The sequence below is a fragment of the Maylandia zebra genome, linkage group LG20 (assembly GCF_041146795.1).
Source record: "Maylandia zebra isolate NMK-2024a linkage group LG20, Mzebra_GT3a, whole genome shotgun sequence".
Classification (NCBI taxonomy): domain Eukaryota; kingdom Metazoa; phylum Chordata; class Actinopteri; order Cichliformes; family Cichlidae; genus Maylandia; species Maylandia zebra.
In genome coordinates this window covers 31,649,177-31,676,360 of record NC_135186.1, presented here as the reverse complement: position 1 = coordinate 31,676,360, position 27,184 = coordinate 31,649,177, and the positions used below count along the sequence as shown (strand labels likewise).

Sequence of the window (27,184 nt, the reverse complement as noted above, 5' to 3'; positions counted from 1 at the left end):
TCCCTAACTTGTTTTTTTGACCATGGCAGCGCGTTAGCCAGCTGTCTAGCATGTTAGACCACTCATTCAAATGGAAAACGATCTGTTGACTGCGAAGGCCACAGAATGCGATTTGAATTCTTGTACATACTTGTGGCTCGAGGTGCCATCTTGGGAGAGGCCACTCCCAACAGAAGCATTTAATCATAATAAAGGGTTAAGATGGCTCCCCATAATCTTATAATGATTTGCACTGTCTCTGCCCTATATAAAAATGTTGCCATGCAACCACCAGATCCTCTCACCAAAGGGGTCATTGGATCAGGTTTTTCCTTTGATTTGTCAGAGATCTTTATGAACATGAGTCAGACTTACAGTATTTGGCTTAACACCCAGATTGGGTGTAGCGGGATACGCTACACCTTTGCTGCACTCTTATATGCATAAAAATGGTTGCTATGACATTGCTCATGAATAGAGGCATCTTTTATTTATTTATTTTTTGGCCAGACTTGCCTGGTCATCTTCTTCTTTGTTTTTTAAATTGCTGGAACATCCAATTATTCTTGATAACACTCCTCATGCTTTTATAGCTTACATTAAAAATGAAAACTCTGAAGCAAAACAGGCATGTGGTATATTTATTTGCATTTATTGTCTTCAGGATAGCTCAAGTTTCACATACACACTACATAACGACAAACTACAGCGTCACATTAATTGCACATACGCCTGACACAGTTTACTTACACCGGAAAACTTTTGTTAGTTGACACGACACAAAGTGCTAAAATCAAAATAAAAGCTTCTCGGTTGTGATTTATGAGTAATGCAGAGCATACCACAAGGACACATTTGCACAAAGACACAGTTTCAATACCTCGGATGCATTTTTAAGCATTTGTTGAGTATTTACAATCAGTTCCCCAAAGATCAGTAGAGATTGTGATGTCCCATATAAGCTAAAAGATAGCTGTTCTGGCATGTACCTTTTTGTTTTAGTCCACATATAACTTGCATAGAGTTCAAAAATCTGCAAGCACACTCTGCTATATAAACTTTAATACTCCTTAGACCAGCTCCATTAAGAGCATTTCTATGACTCATATCTACGTCCTTCATGTTAACCACTGCATTACCTTAACTGCGTGAATTCTCTGGTGTGAAGTGTAAAAATAGAACCTATATGACATTGAGTTTTATCGATTTAACACAAAATAGTTGTTCAAGGCAAAGCATGGCACTATATATTGCATAAGCCCAGTATGTTAGATTGCAAAACAGAGAAAAGTCATTTTAAACGTCTGTAGAAAATGTCACATTTATGTGACAAAAAATATGTCCAAACAACCTCTGACCATTTTAAATCTCCACAAGTTCAACTCCCTGCTAACTGTTCTGTCCACTTTCCTTTATTCTTCCAAAACCTTACCTTTGCTATTGTGACTTTTAAGCAGTAACAATTAAAAAGCAAAGTAATCAAAGTAACTCAGGGGATTCAAGAAGGTGATAAGAGAGAAAAAGAAGGACTGAGTACAAGTGAGAAGGAGGGAAGGAGACTGTACAGGAAAACGTAAGGGTTGCTTCTGGTCTCATTTGGCTTTCTCAGCTCCTTGAGCAGCGGTCAGTGGCTCTGTCTGGACTCCGGCGTCTGTAGAAGGACGTTTCTGAGTCTACAGTTTGCAGGGAGAAAATGGTACATTTTGTTGCAGTGTCTTTAGAAAATGCAACTCGTTCAATATCTATTTTTATTTAATTTTTGTCTTTTATAAGCTTTAATTGTTTTTTTAGTTAAACAAAATCTTTATTAATTTCTTTCACAGGCATCAAATGTATTAAATTGGACTCTGACTAAATTTGTTACATTTAAGTAACGGTAACTGTCCTATAACTAAACTGCATTTCCAGATGTGTTATATCAGTCCGCTTGGTTTTCAGTAATGTGGAGCCTACACCTTAAGTGTCTGCTGCCATCTAGTGGGGATAATACAAAAATACTTTGCACTATGCAGTGATAAGGATATTGTGCATGTTTCTAATGTTAATATTTGGGGAAAGTAATGTTCTTCTTACCAGATTTTTAAAGAATAGCTGAATGGAGTTCCTCTTTTCCAGTTTTTTGGGCACACTGGCTGCATCATCGCCAGCTTGGGAAGGCACAGAGGCTGTTTTGTTATCTGCAGCTTGCTCTGAAGACTTGGCTGCCACTTTAGGTTCCTCCTTGGCTTTCACTGCTTGAGCTGCCTCCGCTGCTGCAGGTGGGGTTGGGGTCACCTTCTTGGGCTCAGCAGCCTAAAAGTGTTGCGGCACATAATGAAGCATTCAATTATTTTAGTCCTTGACAGGCTTGAGATTCACACACCGGTGGCTCATACACTTCACTCGTTAAGTGCAGATGGACTTTGAGGTGGCACATGAAGTGGGATTAAAATGTACATCTGCTGTTAGGATACGACATCATGCGCAACATCACGAGGGATGGTGACATATGCTCAAAGATAACAGCAAATGGAGAAAAATGCTTCTGGCAAAGAAGTTGTTTAGAGCATGTTTTAATACCAGACGTAATTGATGAAATTACTCTGGTTAATAATGCATCTGTTTGCAAGAGGCAACGTATTTTCATGTATTTACCAGTCCAGTAGTTTTCCTGAGGAGCCGAGCTCCACTTGTGGAGGCTGCCTGGACTTTTGTGGTCATGTGATCTAATAGCACCTCAAATTCACATTAACCTGTTACTTACCATTCTGTAATTTCACCACAATTCATACCTAATGTATTTCAGAGTTGTTTCTTTTCAGAGATCTTATAAATGTTTATGGGAATAGGTTCTTACTTGGGGCTTGAAGAAAGAAAGGAATGGGGATTTTGAGGCGCTTTTCTTTTCTTCCTGAGCAGGTGGCGGCGGCTCTGGTTTTGCAGCAGCCTCCTGGGTGCCAGCTTTTGAGGAATCCACCGTCTTTAACCAAAGCAGGAAAAAGAAAAATATGTATCATGAATATTTACTAAAAAAAAAAAGGGAAAAAAATCAAAGGGATGCTCATCGATTTAGGTGACAGAGTGAGAGTAGGAGCTTCCATCTGTGACATGAAAGAGGAGGTAAAGCAGTAAAAAGATATCTGTGATCAGAGTAGAGAGACAGCGTATAATCAGATCAAGATAAGAACTAGTGAGGAAGCCCACATTGTCAAGCGCAAAAGCCAAAATCTGTAAAGAGGAAGAAAGAGGAAAAAGGCAAAGCCCATCAATATTCACTTTACATTTCAAAGATGTCCACTTTTAAAGAAACAGCTAGTTAAACATTTTGGGAAAACTTTAATTCTTCAAGAAAGTAAGAAAAGAAGAGTCACATAACCCCAGATATCTGGGTTGATTGTGTCACGGTTGAACAGTGCAAGGCTGCAAGGCTGCTTCCTCGTACTTGTAGTCTTTCTGCTAAAGCTCAGTCAGCCATCTTGGTACTTTGGCCTCACACATAGTGTGATTATCAATGTGACTCATATGGTTATTTTATAGCCACTCATCTCCCCTAACTATTAAAAGAAACATAAGAAAAGAAAAAAAGCTTTCCCAGAACATTAAACACCACTAATTTACCTCAGTTTCTACCACTGGTTGTGGTACCTCTTCCTTTATCTACAGAAAAGGGAGAGTTATTTGTTATATCCTGAATTGGAAGAGCGTAAATAGTGATAGTCATTAAATCTTATATCGTACTCATTTTGTGCCATAATGGGGGTTGTTTAATCTGTACAGTTTGGGATGTGATGCGATACAATTATTTAAAAAAATGGATGAATTACAAAGAGTAAATGTGGGAAATGTTATGGTACCATATAAGTGTGGCAACATTATTGCAGAGGTGCCTGCAGAGTGAAGAAAATCAGGAATTAATATTCCTAAGCACTTCTTGTTCATTTACCTGCACTTCTACAACAGGCTCTTCCCCCACTGCTGCTGCCTCCTGAGGTTCAACCTCATTTTGAATCTAAGCAAATAGAAATGAATCTTTACATACAAAAACAGCTTTGGAAGAGGGTACGTGGTGTAATCAGAGGCTCAAAAGACCATTCCACTCCCTAAAAGAGTACAAAGCCCCAAGAGTGAGAAGTTGCCTTTCATTTACCTGCACTTCTACAACAGGCGCTGGCACATCCACTGGTGTCTCCTGTAGAGCAAAACTGTTATTTTATTCTGCACAGATGCAAATTGCGATGAACATTTCAAACCCTGTAATTAACCATAAAGCATGTTTGTTATGTAACTCAGGCAAGATGGTTTGTAATTATCCAGTCGTCTCCAGCAAGGCTTGTGTGCGGAAGATTCATGTTCACATCTTAATACATTAATGTAACATTCCCTGAATGCAGCTGGGAAGATTAAACAGGCTCGAGTTCACATGTAAGTTTACACCTGGCTGTACCTCTGCTCCTACAGCTGACTGTTGCACATGACTGATTGTCTGCAGGACAGCGAAATGCAAAAGGACTTCAGAACCTCAAAACAGATGAAAAGTTGTATTTATGGACTACTCACTATGTTAACATGACAATGAATGGTGACTTGTATCAACTGGTTAAGGAAGTTCAAATGCATTAGAAGAGTCAGAAAGAGCTCCACACTGTAATGTCAGCACAACCCAGAGGTGTAATTTCCAGGGGGGTTAGGGAGGTTATGACCCCCCCCCAATAATCAGACCCAGCCAATATAACTCCCCCAATAAAATTATGAATTATCTTGCATAAATAGGCTGTTGATTCTCTTTACTCATTTCCATTATTACCAGCAAAATAGTTGCATGTTTAATCATCTGGGAATTTACCCAGATTTATTTATTTATTTAGACAGAGATCTTGACCCCCCCAATGTTCAGCACATAGTTACGCCCATGGCACAGCCCCACAGCTCCTCTGGCATGAGTCCAAAGTGCAGGACAAAACCAGTTTATAGATTGTGTACTCCAAACCACTTTGATCGAATCTGGGAGAATCTTAAAATATTCATCAGGGATATTACTTGTTTTAGTTTATTTTACTAAGTAGAAGTTTGTTGTTGTTTTGTGTGTGTGTGTGTGTGTGTGTGTTGTAATCTATTTTACTCACTTATGTTTAGTTTGATTGTTGTAAATGTGATTCTTTTTCATGAAATTTTGTCTTTTTAATTATTTCAGATAGCAGTTAATTTTTTCCTCCACTTACTGTTAGCGCATGTATGTTGGAAATTTTACCCTCTTCATGTTGTTTGTCTGTTCATTTTAACTTTTTATTTATTTATTTTTTGTTTATTGCTGTCTTGGCAGCTTGTAATTCTTCAGTATGTAAATGAAAGGTTGATCTGTGTTTAAATATGGGACAAAATCCAGCAAGAAAAAAGAAAAAAAAACATGGATGCTCAAAAATGTAACAACATAACGATTTGATCTTGTAAATTAAAGCCTTTTTATTTTAAAATACACATGTTGTTTATTTTGGCTCTACGGAAACTAAAATTAAAAAAAGAAATCTGTTGTAGTTATGCCCTATAACACCTTCTCTGGGCAGCAGCTAAATGTAATGGCTTCTCGTTGAGCTCACAGTGATGCAAATGTGACTTAACAGTCAGTGCGGTTAAAAGAAAGGAGATGCAGTGTTGTGGGTGAGCATTTGTGGTGCTGGTGGGTGCTGATGAGCCTTGTTAGCCCTTTGTCCCTGCTTCTGCTCCTTATGCTGAAGCTATGATCTTTTATTTTTGTCTTTATGTATTATGCAAAAACGTAAGGACGACGTCATTCTTCTTATCTTATTCTCAACAAATAAGAAAACCTGATTCTCCCAAGAGAAAAGGTTTCAGCACAGGACTAATGCTACTTCACAAAACTATAGCTCCGATTAGGAAACAGTAAATTGCAAATTTCTGGTGCCTCTGGACAAATGAGCTCTTGTTCGGTTAGTAACTGATGAGCCATGGTCAGTTTGAGAATATGATCATTTACTGTACCACTGCTGCAGTCTTGCCCGGGGCTTTGGCTCCACTTGCTGAAGCGCCATTGCTTTTGGAGGTCTTGACTCCTAGCAATACCTCAAACTGACATACAGTATGTTTCACACTGTGTTCTCATTGAACATGCAGTGAGTGTCTATATGAATAGCTATTCCTTAAAATAGTGATTGGATCTTGTAATCTGCAGTTAAAGCTGTTTGTTTACCTTCTGGCGGAAAAATTTGCTCAGAGTATCTTTGGCTGATTTTCCTTTCGAGGACACAGGCTCCTTTCCAGCAGCTTTAGGTTCTTCTTTCGCAGAGGCCTTTACAGGTTTGGCAGTTGGCTCTCCTTTGATTTCCACTTTCGGTGGCTCTGGAGGTGGGGGTGGTGGGACAGACATTCCTTTGGGTGCTGCAGGCGGTTCAGATATTTGTGCAACCTATTGAAGAAAGAGAGGGGCTGTTAAAGCAATGGTTTACACAGCCCTCTTAAACTGCAAAGACATTTTTGATGTAGCAGTTTTGTCAGATATGACATCAGCAACTGTATTTCCTTCCAGTTTCACCCAATAAAAATGCATTGCTATGTAAAATGAGCAAATAAGGCATCATATCCGGAAATTAAATAAACTCACCATGTGCAGTAAATATATACATTTAACGTGAAGTGCAATGGTTATGGGAATCAAAACTTATGGGTTATATGCTCACAGTAGTGGTTGCCGCTGGTTGGGTCTCCTTCTGGGACTATTTTGCAACAGAAAAGAAAGCACTTATAAAAAAGGTTAAACTGAAGCAAACAAAGGATGCAAAAAAAAAGCTTTATGCACAAATTCTGCAAAAATAAATCACCTTTTAAAAATAAATGTTACTTTTTAAATTCAGGAACATCCTTAGTTCAAGCAACAGAAACAGAACAGATGAGGGTGTGACAGCTCATTGTATAGCTGTCTGTATTAGATAATCAGAGATATGGTTTGATAAAAGCAGCAGAGAGTGATAGGTTAAAATGAACCTCTGTTCACCTTGTCTTTAGCGGCATCGGGAGTAGCCGTTTCCTTTTTGGACGTTTTAGTAGGGGTCACCTGTGCAACAGAGGAATAAAAATGAACCGTCTTTATTTTTTGTGCCGTGATCCACATAAAAACACAAGAGAAAAAAATCTTAATCTTTAAATGTGAACTGTGTAAGCATTGTGGAGCACTATGTATGTGGCGGTTAAGCAGTGTGAAAAGCAAAATGCCAGGGGATACAGTTGATGAGACAGAAAAATAATTATTTGGATAAAACAGAAGCCTTTCATGAATGCAGACATAGGCCTTTATGGTAAGCTAACTGAGGCCCACAGAGGTCCCTGACAGAGCACATACAGTACATGCGCTGCCATTGTGACAGCCATTGTGCTCCGGAGATGGCGTAGGCCTGCCCTCGCTCTATCTTCACAAATCTCGACTTCCAACCGCACAGGCCTCCCTTGTGAGCTCACACTATGGGATGAACAATAGGCCACCACATTCCCGCATGTTCAAAGACTTGATTAGCATGGGGCTAGGGCAATGGCAACTCTTTAAAACGGCATGAATCCAAAAGACAGCATGATGAAGAGGAAATACAATAGCTGCTTGTTGCAACTTTTCCATCTGGCACTGTCATGATGGCAGATTTCACTACGGTTACACTTAATGTCATATACAGTTATACCGCCTTCCCACATCACTACATAGAACAAAAAAAATCAAAAATACACACAAACTAATGAAACATTTTCAATGTATTACTACTTATTACTGCTAAATGATTGGAAAAATGACCACACATCTCACTTTGACTGGGGCACAACTGGAAGACGCATTAACCTCATTTTATTTATTTTTAATTTTTTTGCCTGTTTCTCTTCAGAAAAAGAAGCAGATAAAAAAAGCACATATGTTCTTTCCCTTTTCCCCCAAATAGTCTAATTTGACATGATAAACAGGAATAGCAGGAGCATAAAAAGTCACCTTAAATTGCCAAATGATGCCACTTACTAGGGTTTTGAAGAAGTTCATAACTGGATTCTCTTCTGGGTTACTCTCCTCTTTGCTTTCCACGGGCTCACTGTCTCCGTTGTCAGTTTCAGGGACGTTTTCTTCCTTGGGACTGGAGACTGGAGTCACCCTCTCTGGCTCCTTTAATGATTCAGGCTCGTGGTTTAGGTTAGCCGTCTCCTGTACACCATGACAAAAGAATTCGCCTTTGAGAATTATGTTAGAGCAGAGCGGAGCTGATATGTAAGCAGTGAGTGTCTTAATCGCAGTATTGAGATGGGAGCACAATTCCAACCATGCCTCTGCCTACTCGGGGCATTGTCAACAATCACCCTTTTATTAATGTGTGTGTCCCACCCCTCAGTCATTGATATTCAACAATGTGTGAGAGTTATTTCTCGAGAAATGTCAGGAAAACCAAATACCTAGCTATGCCCGTATGGTGTGTGTCTATAAAATATGTGAACTGAACCAATGTCAATTCATTTATACATTTTTTGCCTTTTCTTCCAGCAATCTTGATACATTATTTTGGCCCAATTTATTATCCCATTAGAAACTGTAGAGGTGGCCTATTTTGCTTTTCCATATTTTCTGTTACAAGCACCAAAATAAATGTTGCCAAAGTTTCAGTTAATGAGACCAGCAACATAGACAGGTCACACAGGTCAGCTCACAGTAGCCAGACCCACTTTCTACTTACGAGGGCCAGCCAATCAGAAGAAAGAAGGTTTAAATCAGAGGAAAGAGAGCATAAACGTTTGCTCTAAGTAGCGGATGAAGTGAGGAACACGAGGGCCCTTATTTTCAGCACTATAATGATCAAAGTGTATGTATGCCTACATGCAGCCTATCTCGTCCTTAAACGAATGTGGCAGTCTGAACAAGACTTTGTATGAACCCATGCAGTGATTACTAACATATATTTGCTTTTTAAAAAGATTTATTCTAAATACCAGTTCTCTTGATTTTCATATACTGTATATAACGTTCAGTTCATCCTAGCCCTGTGAATGCATTTGCTTAATGAATGTTGCCCACACATAACTGAACAGTTACCAAAATGTACAGAATGAAGAATTACAAATAAATCTGTATCTATGTTATATATCTAAGCAGATGATAATTAGTTCTGGTAAAGCTGAAGATGTTTTTGATGACCATCAGGATTGTGTGGACCCTGTGGCAAGTACTGCTAAATTTTATGTAACCGTAAATGTATTGTGGCTGCTATTAATCATTCCTGTATTATATACAGAACAGGTAAATAGAGGGATATTTGTTTAAAATGTAAATGAAGGAACCAGCTTCAGATTAAATGACTGAATCCAGCAGTCATATATATATATATATACATATGTATGTGTGAAAGTGTAAAAAACCAAGACTTTGTGTGTAAGAAGACTAGACATGTTAGATAATCTTCACTCATTTCTTTTCACTCTCTTTATATTTATACACCACTTTGCATTTAATCATTTTTTATTCTCTTCTTTATTATCTTAATTGTCAAACTGGCTCTCTGTCAGGGAGTTTCTTTTGTCCCGTCTTCTCTCTGTAACCCCTAACCGGTCACAACAGATGGCTGCCCCTCCCTGAGCCTGGTTCTGCAGGAGGTTTCTCCTTGTTAAAAGCAAGTTTTTCCTTCCCACTTCTATCAAGTGGGTGTTTCCCATAAGGGGTCGTCTCATTTGTTGGGTTTTCTCTGTACAATATAAAGCACTTTGAGTAAGTGTTGTTATTTGGCACTATACCATTAAAACTGAATTGAATTGAATAAAATCTCTAAGAACATAATGCACAGAATGAGCACAATATGTCCCTTTAAGTATTATTTGTCATTAAACACAGTATGACTGAAATAATGAATGAATGAGAAAAGGAAACTTCAAATTAATATTTCCGTGTCTGCTTATTGATCACTGCTCATTCATAATTTATTTGTTTGTTTGAAGACTCGTGGATGTCAATAATACGGAGGACTGGTGAAATTATCTTTCAGTCACCAGGCTTGTTGTTTTTCTCAACAGCTATAGGTGACTGAAACCTAAGAGGTAAATGTTCAATGTTTGAGCTTGTGACTGAGACGCCTTAAGGAAATTCTGTACATCACATGTTGAATCTATCCGGTTTGCACCGCCTCTCATGCGTCTCTTCAGTATCACTCTCCACCTAGAGGTGTATTTAACTTCTGGCCTGGGAGTGCATCGCCACACTTTGCCACAGGCTCATCAGATGGCAGTTTAAGAATCTTCAGAGGTGAAATGTTCATTTTCAGTTGTCTCAAGGATGAGAAATAGTGACTCATTTTTATTTGTTCTCTACTATCTTTCCCAGGCTATTTGGAGAAATAAAACAAAAACAAGGTTGGATTATCTTTTTAGGATTTAATCCCAAGGCTCACATACAAATCACACATGACAACATCTATCCTTGATCAGCATTCTCCAGGGCAGTATTCTCCTCAGTATTCATCTTAGACTAAAACATAAGGCTCTAAATCTTCTGCGGTGTCCTTCAGTTGTTAGTTCTTCAAGTTTGTTTAAATTATTTGTAGGATTTCTGAAAAAAAAAAAAAAACCCTAACCCTCACTGTTACCATCTTCTTTACAAAGGGCTTGGGTTCTCGTCCTGCTTCCTCTAAGATTACAAGGGTTTGTTCAGGTGTGTCATGGCTTTCATTATCTTTAGATTCTTAACCTTTTCTATGTCACTTTCTTCTACAGCTTTTTCAGAACTTGCAACCTCTACCTCTCCTTCAGTAGATAAACCTTGGACTGAAGTATTCTCCTCAACACTGTCTGCCACTGTTTAAGCTTGATCTGAAAAAGCTTGTTCTGAATGGGAAAGACGCTCTTCATGTTCTCCAGAGAGAAGCACAAAAGCTGTTGCCACAATGTCCTCTTCTTTGACGGTGCTGTTGTTATCCACTGCAGGCTCCTGAAGCGTGGTTCAAATTGTTGATTCTGTTTCTATCTCAGTTATCACATGTTCTTCAACTTCGATGTCTACTATAATAATCTCTAGAATACAATGTGGATTGACTTCAGTTGCTGGAGATTTTAAAGTAGCTTCAGGCTTCTGCAACATTAATTTCTTCTTTGGGACAACTACCGAACATTTCTCCAGACTCATTAGTAGTTATAAGGCTAATATTGTCTTGCTCACTTATTTGTAGCACATCTTCAGCTGTGGTGCATCATCAGGAGTGACCTCCTCATGGGCCAGATCCACCTTAACTAGATTTCCATTCTGAAAACGGACAGCGGCTTCTTTTACAGGCATGTCTTCATTTACGGCTGCGGAGTTTGGGTTCTCATGAACAACCTCAGAGATTGTTTCCGTCACTCCAGTCACAGCCTCTTTGTCTAGGGAGGTAATGTCATTTGCTTCCCCGGTCTCAGGAGTGACAGCATTAGATTCGGGTTCAGCAGTTTCAATCAGCACTACATCAGCTGACTTGTCTGCAGCTCCTTTACTGTTGTCTTCAGTAATTGCTTCACCTACTCCCAGCTCTGACGCAATTACTGCGCAGTCAGAGGCAACTGCCAAAACTGCTTCAACACAACTTGCTGCAGCTTTTGGAGTGGTGGAAGTGAACTCCTTTGCCAGAGTTTTCTCTCTCGTCTGTCCCTCTACAACAGTATCATCTTTTGAGTCAGATTTCTCAACCCTCTCTGCTCTGAACGTTGATGTTTAATCTTTTAAAGGGTCTCTAACAAGCTCCTCAGCTTTGCTAATGGCATGTTCACTCAGTGTATCCTCCACAGTTGTGGCTGTAAAGTCACCATCACCCATTTGTGTTGAAATATCTGCTTTTATGTTGCTAATTCAATTTTTTAATGTTCATTCATTTCCGTCTTGATGGTCAATGTGAGTTATAACGCCAGCTTCCGCTCCACTTGTATTAAATTATGTAAACCAACATACAACTTGTGTTTATTTCCCAGGGCACTCATGATAATCGTGTGGTTGATCACGAGTAATCAGAAAAATTAGTCATGTAGTGTAACATGCTTACATTTGTATTTATTTACTTGCTTATTTAGTTGTTTGTTTTTTGAAATAAGCGCTATTCTACATTATGTTGCCCATTGTAAACAAAGCTAAAAAAACAAAAAAACAAAAAGGAAAAACATAGTTAAATGCATAGAATGCTTGGTGTGTTGGACTACATTACATTGCTAAAATGATTTGGAGTGTTTGGCAGGCTGACAAAATAAAATAATTTTCTTTGCACAGCTAAAAGTCGACATCAGGGAATTTTGATTATGCCAAGTGTCTTCTGGCTATCTGGTCAACTGATAATTGACAAAAACAGCACAACATAAAAAAGTGTGCCCCCCCCCCTTTTTAGACATTTTCAGGAAATCCCATGATAAGATCAAAACTAACAATGTGAGCGGCACATCTTTGTGCTCTCTGAATTTCCTGTCGTGGGCGTCGGCGTCAGTGCTGCAGAGGCCCACGCCCACTAATCTTTGTCAAAGACAAACAACGTGTGACATATTTATCTTGTTTTATTTATTTATTTTTTTAAAAAGGGTTATACCCTTGGGCATATGCACTCCTGCTTACTCTGTTTTAGTTAATGTTAGCTGCAGAATGATAAAATAACATAATTCAGAAACACAACACAGTGTGTGTGCTCGCTCTAATAAAGGAAGGTGTGTGGTTCCATTTTATTTTTTTTTAATTAAGGGCAAGCATTGTATCTGCTATATGTATTTACATTATTGTTGTTGTTTTTCAGAATCAATGGAGGTCTATTGCACAACATGAGCATTATCATAATTTACCATAATTGATCAGTTTTTAAAACTTAGCTAAAGACTTTTCCTTTTCCCATTGCTTTTAATTGATATGGCAACATTACCATTACCTTTAAAATTCTACTACGAGTTTATTTGTGTTTTTGCATACTTTCATTGCAGTTCATACATCATAGATTCCAGTGGCCATTCATCCGTACATTAGAAAATCCTTTTGAATTGCCCTTGTGTGTAAAATGTGCTATGCAAAGTAACCTGACTTGCTCTGCTTGTCTCTTCACAGTTTTGTTGGCAAATAGAAAAAAACAACTAGACTCATCTGATGAGAATAAACATGAAAAGTGCCCTCACCTGCTGTGGCTCAGTGGGAGGAACACTTACATCCACTTGATCTTCACTCTGTGTCTCTTTTTCTTTCTCTTCAACAGTCTCAGCTTCAGCTTTAGGTTCTGTTTTCTTTTTGAACAATTTGCCAAAATGACGACGACCTCTTTCTCCTTTGCTTTTCTTGACCTCTTCCTTCTGGGTGTTGGTGTCAGGGTCTTCAGAAACGGCTTGGATTTTGGTGTCAGAGGCTTCAGAAACGGCTTGGATTTTGGTGTCAGAGGCTTCAGAAACGGCTTGAATTTTGGTGTCAGGAACTTCAGAAACAGCTTGGGCAATATCAGGTTGACACTCTGATTTGACGATCACATCAGTTGATTTTATGGCAGAGTTTAAAGAGTGGGCCTTGCCATTTTGGCAGACTGTAGTTTCACTTTTACCTGAAAAATAAAAAAGTGGCAAAATAAGCAAAATGCCACATACAGGAAAAACATTGAAACAAAGGACTGAAACTATTGTTAAACCCAGGCTAAATTTCTTTTTTTTTTTTCAGGAAAAAAATTACTATAAAATAACAGTTGGACATATATGCTTAAAGACCAGCCAGCAACATTTTACCACTGGGTGTGTTCAGATGTTTTCAGATGTGTGGTGGTGCTTTTCCTTTCTTTCTTTCTGTCTTTCTTTGGATATTTTGCATTTTGCCAGGCTGCCATTGTAAACAACAATAAATTACTTGTCTGTTTAAATAAAGATTACATGGACTTACTATACCACCTAGTGGTACAAATTGGCATTGCATGAAAGTGCAGCCCAGCTCTAGTTCCATTTCAGTTGATATCTCTTCAACACAATATATAGAGATTTTAAACCCAAAGTCTTAACAAGTGCATCACGTCATAGCTTTAGTTAATTTGGGGAAAGTGTTTTGTTACTTTTAACTAAAGGAAACTACATTAAGCACCTTTATGGACACCGACAAACTCAACAAAGTGATCCTCAAGGCCCATAAATCTGGAAATTGTGGAGCTTGGCGAAAAATGTCAAAGTCATGTGAACTCATAGATAATGCTTCACTTTGCGTCCATGATGTGCTAGGCAGTAATAGGAGCACATTCACCAAAGGCTAATACCACAGCAATGCAACATGGAACGTCAAAGCACATCATTCCTGTTAAAATGTATCAGTTCCTCCCTGCGACATCTGGACCTGGCAACATCATTTGTTGAATCTTGTAAATACTGCACATAGTTTTTTTTTTAGCTTTGAAATATTTATTTAATATTTTGCAGCTTGAATGACACACCTTATTACACCTTAATTAAATGTCTATTACAAAGCGATTTCCTGATTCTGATTCTGGACCTTTTCTATGAACTTCCACCTTAACAAACATCCCCCTAATGAGTCAGCTTAAAAGGGTCAAAATGAACATTTCTGGGTTTTATGGAATTTATTTTTAAACATAAGTGTCATTTTGTTTAGTATTAGCCCATAGAGTGATTTTTACTTCTAGCTTAAAGAGAATTTCAACAGTTGCCATAAAATTCAGCAAAATTTCCACGAGCTAGTAAACACGGGCAAGTCAGTGTGAGAACGTTATCTCAGGAATCAACAGTCAAGAGCCATGGGAATCCCACAGTATTTTATTTTTATAGTGAAGACACAAACCACCACACCTTGACAAGTCAAATACTTGCTCCTTGTTAATTCCTGAGAAAACACCTGTGGTTTACTCAGACACCGTGCAACTGGGAGTCACTGTGTTTGCAGAGTATTAAAAGGATTAAAGGATTAATCACCACTAATAAATTTGTAAAATTAATTTGCTTTTTTTCATTGAAGGAGAACCTTAAAGTATATCAGCATAAAGCGTGATACAGTAAAACACAACAGTCTGACATTAATAAAATTCATTCTTAAGTAAGAATTTAATTTGCCAGTGTTGAGCATTGATTTGCTCATGCTTTACAGTGGCACCACCACTGTAGATCAGGCAGAACATCATCACAGATTGCTTGGATGTTATTTATCCTAAGAGAAATTAAAAATAAAATAAAACTCATGTACCATTAATCTCCAGTCCGCCAGACGTGACTTCTATAGAGATGCCATTCACGGTTCCATTCTCATGCTTTTCAGGAATTGTCCCATTCTGTGAGTAAATAACAACGTCAGCATTGTGCTTTCTAGTCTAGATGGGTTATCTTTAAAGAGAAGCAGAGTTTTTTTCACCTGTCACCTGTGCATGCTAGAGTTTTGGAAAAGTGTGCATCTTGTGACTGATGTCAACAAATATAGAAAATGGCACGTGCAACTTTTAGCCTGTAATGTCTGCCATGTAATTTGCATTGTTTTACCTTGGATAGCTCTTCTATGTTTACTGACTGCTCGTTTCCCATCTTTTTCCCAGTTAAGATCTGCAGGTTGCAATAGAATTAAATGAAATAGAAATGTCATATTGTTATGTTGTACTGATAAGCAAAGACAATCTGCAAATAATGGTTAACATCTATTAAGACTTTTGCAAAGCCATTTAAACATTTTAATACTGCTTTCAGTGAAATGTCTTACCTTGTTACTTGACTTCCTTCTTAAGGATACGGCGTGTCTGTCTGAGATGGACTTCCTCCTTTTGCCCAACTATGTATATAGACTTTTGTTAACTGGACACTTTATGTGTGTGTCAAAATGGGTGGGTCTGTTTTCAAGTTGGCAGCTGGATTTCCTCTGGAAAAAAAAGAAAGTGCGCTGTATTGGTACTTTGATCAACTCACAGTAATCTCCATGTGGCATCCTGAACATACCCTGACGAGATCATAATGAGGTGTGAATCTGTCCAAGCCTGCTGTGATAAGGTGGTCCAAACAGTTTGTTGACCAATCTGGCGGGGACCTAACAGGATGTATATTAAGGATACTGGTCTGGCAAGCATCCACACTGACAAAACCCAAAATAACTATGTTGGCACTGGTTAATTTGAAGATAACACTTTAAGCATTTTTTCTTACTGATTTCGTTTTTAAAGATGCAGTTGATTGATAAAAAATAAATCTAATCACACAGATGTGCTTTAACATACCCATTATGTTGTTTTGGTATTATGTGATAAAAAAAAGAAAAGAGGTCATCAAGGCGGGTAACAAGTTAGATACTATTGTTTATCAGTGTATGTCAATATGGTATTGAAGATGAACTCATCTTTATGTTTTTTTTTTTTTTTTGTAACTAGGCCATGATAATGCTGACAAAGGCTTTTGTTTATTGGATTTAACTTCTAGAAGTCATTTGACTCCTGGAAGATGTCAACCAAAGTATGTGAAAGCGTTTTATCACAAACAAGCATGCTTAAGAAACAAACTAAAAAAGACTATAACATGTGCACTATTTATTGACTTTATTATGGCAAGCCTTGGAATCCATGAAAACAATGGCTCGACTGTATCCTATAGACTGCATGCTGAGGTGGGAGTTGGATTCCCCTGTTTGGTGACTTCATGCAAGGCCTGCAGCTGAGGGGCCTCAAGAAAACTCTTCATGGTGCACCAACGCGTAACAGCCTACTAGGTATGCTAGTGGCTCCTACAAAGTTAGATAAAGACTGCTGACTTTGAGACAGAAAAACCTGCATATTTATGATTTGTTTTTCACTCAGACTAAAATGCCAGTGATGCTTAAAACTACAGGTGGTGCATTGTAATTCGGTCTAGACAAATATGAATTTCTAGTCTTCTCCCATTACAGATGTATTCATTAAATATTTGAACTTGGGTGCAGTACTGTGTGCAAATATTTACAGAACAGCAGTTCCGGTTGGCATAATAACTTGTTTGGCGTATTGAAATGGTAAATGGCCTGTATTTGTATAGCGCTTTTCTAGTCCCTAAGGACCCCAAAGTGCTTTACACAACCAGTGTAAAGCACGATTGCACATTTATTGAGATAATTACCTACAACAGAACAAAAAAATGGCTGAATTATTTTTTAAATAAGTCAAATTTCAGCTTCTAGATGTAAATGTAAGGGAAAGCATCTTGCGACATATCTAACTATAGTTACCAGAACATGAACTCAACTAAATAAACAAATCAATCACACGAAAACTCAAAAAGAAGGGAAAGAACTAAACAAACAGTTTGAGAGAAGTAAACACATTTTCTGGCCAACTTGTGGGGGTCAAACTCCAGATCAGGCCTGCTGATAGGTGGCAGTGTCAGGATATTTATCCCGCTGAGCGACGCTGCGGGTGAACAGTCGAAGAAGCAAAGATGGCAGCGACCATGAAATCATCCGTGGTAAGCAATATTTTTAAACAAAAATCCACTTTTTTGTCTTGCATATGCGTTACTCTATCGCTGTTTTAACAGGGGATGCAGAAAGAAGGTGGCATCGTGTATGTGTGCGAGTAAGACGCCGAGCTTTCTCACGGCGGTGATATTTGAAAGCGCCGTCACACCCTCGTGTAGCTACCGTAAAGCGATATCTCCTTGGGTTAAAACACTAGCTCGACATACGTTGTAATTTTGCAGCTGTTGTTCGTGCGAGCTTAACAACTATGTGGTGAAACAATGAGCTCAATATCCAGATCAGGGCAGTGGCCGCTGCAGGTGATGGGACACCCAAGCTAGCATGCTAGCAAACAAAATAAAAATCGGCCTGTAGTTAACTGTCTAAGAAACGACAAGCTAAAGCAGTATATGTCCCCAATAAATGACCAATACCCTGCTCAGTCTCACTCAGTTTATATTTAAATGTTTCTGAGGGGCCAACAGCACAGTAGGATGACCATATCACAACAAGCCAAATGTGGAGCAAATAGTTTTCATGTGTTGGACAATGTGGGTTACGCTAATGCTAAGAGGGCAGTCTGATAAAGCTATGCGGGTTGCAGAGGATGTGACTGACGGGTACAAATCTATATGCACCTTTACAACCAATTTTCCAGCTGTTGCTTTTTATTTTTTTAATGCAATGGTCTTGGTTGGCAGTACTTGTTTAATATTTGTTCTGGTGTTTCATCTGCTGTTCCCCTCCTAATAATCTTTGTGTTGAGGAGGGATGCGCTGAATAAATTAATTTTAGCACTGGACAAATCAACCAGATTACATGTATTTGAGGTTCAAATGAAAAATGCATAGTTTATTTATTGATTCTACTCTCTCAAAAGGGAAATTGCAGTCTAGTGCCAGCAAAAACACACCACATAACTTTTATTTGTGGTAGATTTCGTTATATAGTCAGCCAAAAGCCAGACCTGTGCTGTGGTGAATTGGAGCCAATTCGAAATGTAGGACAGGAGGTGAAAAATAAAAACATTGTGCAATCCTGCATAAAGTAGGCCACTTGGTCACTCTAAATGAAACTGAATACAGCTCTTTGGTTTTATTCCTTACGCTTGATTTAAAACAACACCACCACACATTCTTTATTTATAAGGCTTGCTTCAATCTTACTAAATGCTTCTCCATTCATAAGGTGGTGGGTCTTTTTTTTGTTTTTTCAGTTAACACAGCATTAGGGGTGCAACGATACACAAAATTCACGGTTCGGTTCGGTTCGATACTTTGGTGTCACGGTTCGATATTTTTTCGATACAAAAAAAATGTTCATGCCTTTTTAATTTGTCATTTATTAAAATTATAAATATATATTTTAACACAAAAGTACAGTTTTTAAATTTAACCCTAACCCTTGTGCGTGTTGTTTTTTAGCTCGTCATATTGCAGCCACAGAAATTCTTTTGTCCATGAAACCATAAAGCTGCACTTTCTTTTTGCCTTATAGTCTGATTTGTCATAACTTCTCCGTTTTGTGGTAAGCTTTTCTTTGGCTGTCACTTCTTCACCCTGACCTGTCTTATTTGGCTCAGCAGAACTAAAATATATATCTGTCTGTGAAGGTTCTCAGTCATCCAGGTCATCGTAGTGAAATATATATCCTGCCGCACTCACATAAGCTCAGCGATTCTCTGCGCGATCAACCTCTCACATGTTTAAGCTGCGGGAGATTTCACTTGTCATGTTTGCATAGTAAGCTAACAATTAATAAGACGATGTCAGAGGAATTGGTGCACAAATTATCATCACTCACAGATCAGTGCTGTCGCTCTCTATACACAGTTCGCGCGATTGCAAAGTGAAAGCAAAAAAACAAGCGCAAATTCAAACACGATTTCAATATGTCACATATTGACAGTGGCTCACCCAATGACATAATTACCCAGCTACATTTCTGAAAGAATGCAAAAGCATTGACATATATTTTTCCTTCCTACAATAGCCCGACAGGCAGGGCAGAGATAGCCCCGGGACGTCGGGCTAGCGATATTGCAAGCCCTGTATCTGATTGAGGAATCACTCATCTTTGGAAAAGAGAGTTTATTACAGAGAAATGTCTCTTTCCAAAATAAAAGCTATACTATCCGCTTCTTCTGGGCTATATTCTCAGCAGCATATTAAACATATCAGGTCTCCATAAGGAGAATCCTGTGCTAACAGCTGTCTAAATGACTCGGCTAAAGTTTGTAGCATGCATGCTTGTTGTTTTTGTCTTTGCACTAGGATGATGTCGGTGTAAATGTGCAGTCATATTCGTTGTGTTCCCACTAGTGCTTTCAGGTTAATCTCGTTGAAATAACCTTAACGCCACAACACGGCAAATCTCCGTTAACGAGCTACCCTATACAGAGGGGCTAGACGGCCAACACGTTAACGAGCTAACTGCGCTAACACACTAGCTCCCACCCATGTAATTGAGCATTGCATGGCACATCCAACATACTGTTTTACTTTAGTCCATGACTCGCTTACCTTCAGGGTCATACGTCACATGAAAACCAAAATAATTCCAAACGCCAGATCTGAATGAGGGTGGGGAGGTCCACTTCTGTCTCGCTAGCTTGCCCTGCGCTCTTCCTTCTGACCATGCTGTCTGTGTTGAGTGCTCAGTGAATCTGCGTTCGACTACTCCGCCTAGGCTGCACTCTCGAGCCTAGGCGGAGTAGTCAAATGCAGATTCACTGAGCGCTCAACACAGACAGCATCGTCAGAAGGAAAGTTGATAAAATAAATTACAAATTTTGTATTGTTCTTTTTTTTTTCTCCCCTTTGGTTTTCTTTCTTTCTCTCCCCCTCTTTCTTTCATTCTTTCCCCCTGTCCTATCCCACAGTCATGTCTGTCCCGTTTGCAACTGAAAATAAAATAAATTCATAATTATAATAAAGGTCAATCAAATGGACCAATATGATGATCCACTTAAAATAAATCCTCTTGGCATCTTTCTTGGCCTCAAGACAACAATTCTGATGGCTATAGATCCAAACGGGACACAAAAAAAAAAAAAAAAATTGAAAAAAATTGTATTGTTCGATACATATGCGTACCGAATCGAAAGCACTGTATCGAACGGTTCAATATCGATACGAATATCGTTGCACCCCTACACAGCATGTCTTTGTAATGCTTGTGATTTCATCTTTGGAAAAGTTGCTGCTGATCAATACTTATAACTCATAGCAGAATAAGTTAAATTCTGTCAGCGCATCTAGGATTGTCATGTTTAACAGGCTAAAATGAACTGCAACCTCAAGTCATTTCTCCTTGTTTGCAGGCAGTTGAAGATGTGAATGTAACGTTTGAAGACCAGCAGAAGATCAATAAATTTGCCAGGAACACGAATCGGATGACGGAGCTGAAGAATGAGATATTGGAAAAGAGGGTGAGTGTTACCGGGGCTGGGAAGACATGTTTTATAGTCTTATATCCGAGCAAGGATTTAGCGTTCAATTAAATTTACAAAAGTCAAATTACACCCAGATGTGAGTTTTTATATCTAGATAAAATTATTACATTAAATTCAAAATGACAACTGGCACTCTGATCAGGAAGATTGAACTGGGCTAATGACTGGAGGAGAAGTCTGACTATTTAGCTTTTTATTTGAATGGGCTTGTGTTTGAATTCAACACAAAGTAGACTCATTCCTTTGTCACTTGTGCACTGGTTTCACTTTCTAGCCTAGTTGCTGGAAAAGTGACTTTAATTAGTTGTCATTATGGAAGCTAAACATTGTGTTGCTGGTGAATGATTGACGAATATCCATGGAGATGTTTCTAATGAGCTTACTTTAAAATTACCCCAGAACCGACTCAATCGATGTTCTCATGTCCTGGGATCTCCTCCCAGTTGGATATGCCTGAAATGCCTCTCCGAGGAGGTGTGCAGAGGGCATCCTAATCAGATGCCAGAACTGGCTCCTAATGATCAGCAGAGCAGCAGCTGTACCAAGTTCCTCCTGAGTAACTGAGCTCCTCATCCTCAATCTCTAAAGCTGAAACCAGATGCTGTTATGAGGAAGCTCATTTCTGTTGCTTGTACCTGATCTTGTTATAGGTCAGTTTAAGAACCAGTTGGCCAGGGAATTGACAGCTTCACCTTTATGCGCAGCTCTTTGTCAGATAGCTGCAGATGCTGTTAGTCCCTCCATCCTAGATCTGAAGGGTAATGCATTAATGTTGTTCTTCTTGTGAGATTTAAATCTTGCGAGATGTCTTTCAGGCATTCCAGAATAAAGGATTCATTCAGGATTTTGTAGAAACATTAGTAGATGAGTTGTTTGCCTGCAGTTGTCAAATTCCTTTTGACTTCAGTAAATCATTACAGTATTGAAGAAACGCAGAATAAACCTCAAATCCTTCACATTTGTATTCTAGAGAGAAATGTATGTGAAAAGTTTGGCTTGCACCATATTCTCAGCCCCTGTGTTGTCCCTGTGTGTTGTTACCCACATCCTCATCAGCTGTGGTCAGCTGTGAGCTGCTAATTTGCTGTGTATACCCCCCCCCCCCCCCCCCCCCCCCCCCAATTCGCAACATCAAGATAATTTAACATTTACAGTTCATCCAGTTTTGTTGTTTGAATGATGCATTACACAAACCGATCTTGAACTGTGATGCTAAATGACGCCTAAACTACCGAGGTTTATTTGCAACCACCTCAAACTGACTGACTGTGAATGTCTTCGTGCAGAAAACTCTTCAGAACCTTCAGGATGCCAGTGATGACCTAATGCTGTTTGACGACAACTCTCTATTTATCCCTTATCAAATCGGCGACGTCTTTATAAATCACTCCCAGGACGAAACGCAAGAGATGCTGGAATCCGCAAAGGTAAGTGTAACGCAGACGGTTTCTCAATACCTTTTCTAAATCACTGTCTTGTGAGCTTCTTTTCAAATTTCAACGGCTTTTATCGATCACGGTTTGTTTCAAAGACATTCCTTTCTGTAAACACAAAGATTTGTCCTTGTCGTGTCATTCCTTTGTAAGTCAGCTTATCAGTACTGGAGGCCAGTGCAGTCTAAAAAGTTGAGGGAAAAGTGAATTTTGCATGCTTTTTGCTTTCTCGAATGTGTTGTTGTGCAGAGTTGAAAATATCGTTGCATGCACAACATTCAGAACTCATCTAAACAGACTCACTGAGCACAGTTTGACAAATGTGCCTGTTGTGTAGTTTATAATTACTTTCAGAAGTGCGTGGACAAACAGTGCTAAATGCCTGTTCATTTATACCTACTGCTTACTAGCTATGAATCACAATTCATCAAAACTGTGTCATGTGTTTTGCAGATATGAATATCTTGTTTGCAAAATGAAAAAACGGCAACTTTGTCAGTCAAATCTAATGTATTAATTCCAAAATCTCTTAAGACCAAGAATTTCTTCATAAATCAATAAGGATTTTGAGTCTTTTCATCACTCAGACCTGATTTAGACTTATACATTTATCTGATAATACATAATTTAAAATAAAAGCATTTGTTAATTGAGAGTATTTTTAGAAATGCTCCACTGGGTAAAGGATTTCTAGCAGTCCTGCTGTTATGTCCAAAAAGCAGTCATTGTTATCTGTGCCTGACAAGTATTCATAATTCAGTTCCCTTTCAAAAATTCCCATTTTACAAAAAGTACAAGTCTAAGTTTCAAATTTAGGTTTGAGAGCTTCCTGACGCACCTTTTGGAAAGACGTGTAGCAATGGCAGTGCTCTGTGGCTGCTACATGAGAGACGTTAACCAACAGGGACTTCAGATTAAACCTTCTCCCTTCTGTAATTTCCATTATGTCTCCATTTGTCCTTGTGTTGCTGTGACTTTATCACAATAGGACATACTGCACAGCCCTGAACTGATTGATTGAAAGGAGTCTGCTGCAAACCTTGAATGACAAATGTGTCGAAGACAGCTCAGTCATTATATCGGCAGATTATATTTTAATGTGGATTTATATCAGTCATTTTAGATGATTTCTTACCTAAAATGATCTCTTTTAGTGTTTGGAATGTGCTTTTGATGACATAAATAGAGTCATTTGGTGAAATCGGTTTGGGAAATGTCTTGTGTCTGTTGCTTGCCTGCTGTGGGGAAATTGAACTGGCTGTTCTGTAATTGGAGTTTCTGTGTTCTGTAATCAGGAAACACTGGAGCAAGAGGTCCAAGACCTTGAGAAACAAGTGTCAGCGATACAGCAAGTGTTGAGTGATCTGAAGGTGCAGCTTTATGCCAAGTTTGGTAACAACATTAACCTGGAGGCAGATGAAAGCTGAGCAGTGAAATGGACTTTGACAGTTGCCCCAGTTTGGACTTTTCCACAGACCTCCTGTATCGGCTTCACAACACCCCCCCCCCCCCCCCCCCCCCCAAAAAAAAAAAAAAAAGATTTCTTACGTTTGGTAGCATCTTTCATTCATGCCAATAATGTGTCTGCAGTTTTGTGTTGTCAAACATGATCACAAGGTCATCAAACAAATGTTTTGCGCAAATGAATAAATGTACTTCATTTCTAATGAATTTCAAGTGGTCGCATAATCAATTTTTTTTCACTGAACTGATTACAAATTTGCTAGAAATTAAAATATTACAAAGCTCTTTGTTCTTTTTACAGAGTCTGAAATGCAGCAAAAGGATTTGTCATTTTTTTACTAATGTCAAAGGTAGGACAAAATGTTTGTGACACACTGGTGTACTTGTCAATCAATAATTTAGAGTACACTGATTTGTACTCTTTGCAAAGTTTTGACGTCATTCTCATCAATCATTAATTCATTCTGTCTGAGAGTTTTCGAGTTTGAAACGATAAAAAAAGCGCGTTTTCAGCAAATGACGCTTTGCTGAGACCCGTAGTCGCAGGCTGAACGAGTGTGTGAATATAGAGGTCTCTGCTTTAATAAGTAGCCATACGGTTTAGATGCAATTTAAAACAACATGCAAGAAATCTGCCACCACATCCACAAAACACAGTTCAGTGGGGCGTCATTTTTAAAAAGGTAAAAGGAACTAGCCACTCACTAGGTAACACAGAAGTTTGATTTTTGGGTGTATGTTGAAAATGCTGATTACATTATCAGAACAAGAAGACTGCACGAGAGTGAGTGTATTTGTTGTTGGAGGAGGGGGGCGGGGGTAGTATAATCTAGTACCCAGTTCAAACTGAAATGCACTTCATTGATCTGTAACAATTCAGCAGAATTAAAAGATGAATTATGTTGTCTTTAATGTCTTTCCTCCATTTTAATCCAGCATGTACAGTGTTCTGGATGGTTGGTGGCTCTCACAAATATCAACAATGCACAAACCTCATTAAATTGTGCCCTCAAGTGTGGCCTGCGTGAGCTAATAAAATGTCTGGGATGGAAAAAAAATAAAAGAAATGGAGAGCTTGGAGTTATAGCAGACACCTCAGGAGAATCGAGATCTCAATTAACAAGTTCCCCTCCCTGTAGGGTTCCTGCTGAACATTCATAGCTATGATTAAGAGGAACACTGCCCACACAAGCTTGTCTTTATGCACAGCTTGTTAAACCTCAGGCTCAGAGGAACATGCATGGAAATGACTTGAGTTATTTCCCTCATGGCCTTGTTTACTCAGTCTCTGCCCCTTCGCCCCCCGCATCTGTTCGTTTTTACCTGTCCGCTCATTCCCTCGCTTCCTCTCAAATGACGCACACGTTGATATTTATCAACCGCGCTGCTGGATTGATAGCTTTTAAAGTGGCATGATTTGGAGTGAATATTCAATCAAGGTCGGGTATAGTCTGCCAGAATCTTTAGATTCATTAGTGTTTGGACACAATTTCAATAGGATGAAGTCTGTTGTTTAATTCACCAAACACTGTCATCTTAATTCCTTTATTTGGAGGAAAATGATCTGAAGTTGTGACTTTAAATAAGGTACATATATGTAGTAGGCTCTGCTTCCTTTGATTTAAAGTAACAGCAAAAACATACCAGTGGGTGTCTCTAGTTCCCCAGTAATTTCAGTGAGCTCGTATCTATAAGTAGGATCGAGATGAGCTTTCTGAGATCCCTCAATATAGCTGCGCATTGCAAATATACGTCCAAACATGCTCACGTCATGTCTCCTGCAGAAGAATTATGAATGAAACGTAAAATAAACCAAAACAAAAACAGCAGTATGCACCTGGGACATCATTTTCCCATAAAAATCAATTGCATGCATTACATATACGACAGTTTGATTTGCCTGCTTTCTAAATAAAAAAAAGAAATAGTTGTTTGAGCGGGTATCCCTTGTTTTTCCATGAAGAGTTTGTGCACACTTTATATCATTTTCTGCGCTGGTGCTACAGTGAAAAATCGTGTTTGCTCACTGTCTCTGTATGTTAGCCTAAATGTCAGGAGAGTCAACCCAGACGGTTTGAAAAATCCATAGCAGCTACAGCCATTCTTCATCACTTACAGCTGTTCTGTCTCAGCCAGCTTTTATTCATTACAAGGGGGAGCAATCCAGCCCCTCTCGAAAGCACAATGCAGCGTGCTGCTTGTCAAATGGCAGGCGGTTCAATAACACAATATTACATGAATTTGCAAAATTAAAAACCCTGCAGTACATCGTGTTGTTATTTTGCTGTTGTTATTAGCATACGGGTCTGCTTTTTTTCCTCTCTTTTAATAGACTGGAATTATTTTCTCTGCGACAATTCACAGCAAATGGTGAAAGGAAAGGGAGTAAGATGGCAGGAAACCAGAATGCTTGGCCAGACCTGATTTGGGGGGGGGGGGGGGGGGAGTATTAGGTTTGCAGAGGTGATACAAGGATGTCGTCTTTGTAGAGGGCGTTTTGATCATTTTGGGTGGTCATAGGGTCTCTAAACGGGCTCGGGTTTTGAGACGTTCACAGTAAGTTTGTTGGAGGAGTGCTAAAGGAATAGTTAAATTCAATTTTATTTATATAGGGCCAAATCACAACAACAGTCGCCTCAAGGTGCTTTATATTGTAAGGTAGACCCTACAATAATACATGCAGAGAAAAACCCAACAATCATATGACCCCCTATGATCAAGCACTTTGGCAACAGTGGGAAGGAAAAACTCCCTTTTAACAGGAAGAAACCTCTGGCAGAACCAGGCTCAGGGAGGGGCGGGGCCATCTGCTGCGACCGGTTGGGGTGAGAGAAGGAAGACAGGATAAAAGACATGCAGAATAAATTGATTGTATATGTTTTTTTTTAAGTAGGTGAAAGGCTATACGTGTAAAACTGAGGATTTTATGATGACCTAGCAATGTGAGCACCTGTGTAAAAGTTTAGGTTTGGATTTTTTTTTTGGTTAGAAAAGAGTGGGACAGCAGCACCTGTATAATGAACATTTCTAACTGGGATAGAACAGTGTTATTATGTTAATGATAGATTAAATGGCTAAAAGGTAAGATAGAAAAATAAACAAGCAGCTCAATGCAGTCATTTCTATTGGAAGCTAGGATGCAAGTAATTAAAAAGCAAAGTGTCCAAAACTTGCAAACTCAACTGCAAAACTGTATAGACGACTACTAATATAACCCCAACACCGAGTCCTTACTTGAAAATGATGGTACGAATTAGGAGAAGATCCTGGAAGTGTAGACGCTGGTGGCGGACTTGGACGAGGCCTAGAAAGGTGTCGTGGTTTCGCCGTATGGGTGAGAAGTTCAGCCATCTGGGAGGGGCTCAGAGTAGAGTCGCTGCTCCTCCACATCGAAAGGAGCCAGCTGAGGTGGTTCGGGCATCTGACAAGGATGCGCCTCCTGGGTGAGGTGTTCCGGGCATGTCCCACCGGGAGGAGGCTCCG

The 27,184-nt window shown here is 39.0% G+C and overlaps 2 protein-coding genes across 3 annotated transcripts; one reads left to right on the top strand and one right to left on the bottom strand.

Annotated features, from left to right (window-relative positions):
* Positions 1–606: 606 nt before the first annotated feature.
* Positions 607–20,430, bottom strand: bcas1 (brain enriched myelin associated protein 1). Of its 2 annotated transcripts, XM_076877913.1 has the most exons (17): positions 19,873–20,430; positions 15,638–15,793; positions 15,424–15,483; positions 15,134–15,218; positions 13,090–13,502; positions 7,967–8,146; positions 6,965–7,024; positions 6,651–6,686; positions 6,164–6,379; positions 5,956–6,042; positions 4,106–4,147; positions 3,902–3,967; positions 3,577–3,615; positions 2,816–2,938; positions 2,614–2,694; positions 2,053–2,271; positions 607–1,652 (listed from the first exon to the last, which is right to left on the bottom strand). In XM_076877913.1, exons 3-17 carry the CDS (start codon positions 15,463–15,465, stop codon positions 1,572–1,574), a joined length of 1,770 nt encoding a protein of 589 aa, XP_076734028.1. In that variant the 5' UTR covers positions 15,466–15,483; positions 15,638–15,793; positions 19,873–20,430; the 3' UTR covers positions 607–1,571. The 2 variants fall into 2 exon arrangements, with proteins under 2 accessions (XP_076734028.1, XP_076734029.1); XM_076877914.1 differs by lacking the exons at positions 2,614–2,694; positions 3,577–3,615; positions 3,902–3,967; positions 4,106–4,147; positions 5,956–6,042 and having other exon boundaries at positions 19,873–20,422.
* pfdn4 (prefoldin subunit 4) lies at positions 17,238–23,748 on the top strand. The gene is made up of 4 exons (XM_004560331.5): positions 17,238–17,358; positions 20,673–20,780; positions 22,091–22,231; positions 23,533–23,748. The coding sequence occupies exons 1-4, from the start codon at positions 17,332–17,334 to the stop codon at positions 23,662–23,664; spliced, it is 408 nt and encodes a 135-aa protein (XP_004560388.1). The 5' UTR covers positions 17,238–17,331; the 3' UTR covers positions 23,665–23,748.
* Positions 23,749–27,184: the final 3,436 nt, after the last annotated feature.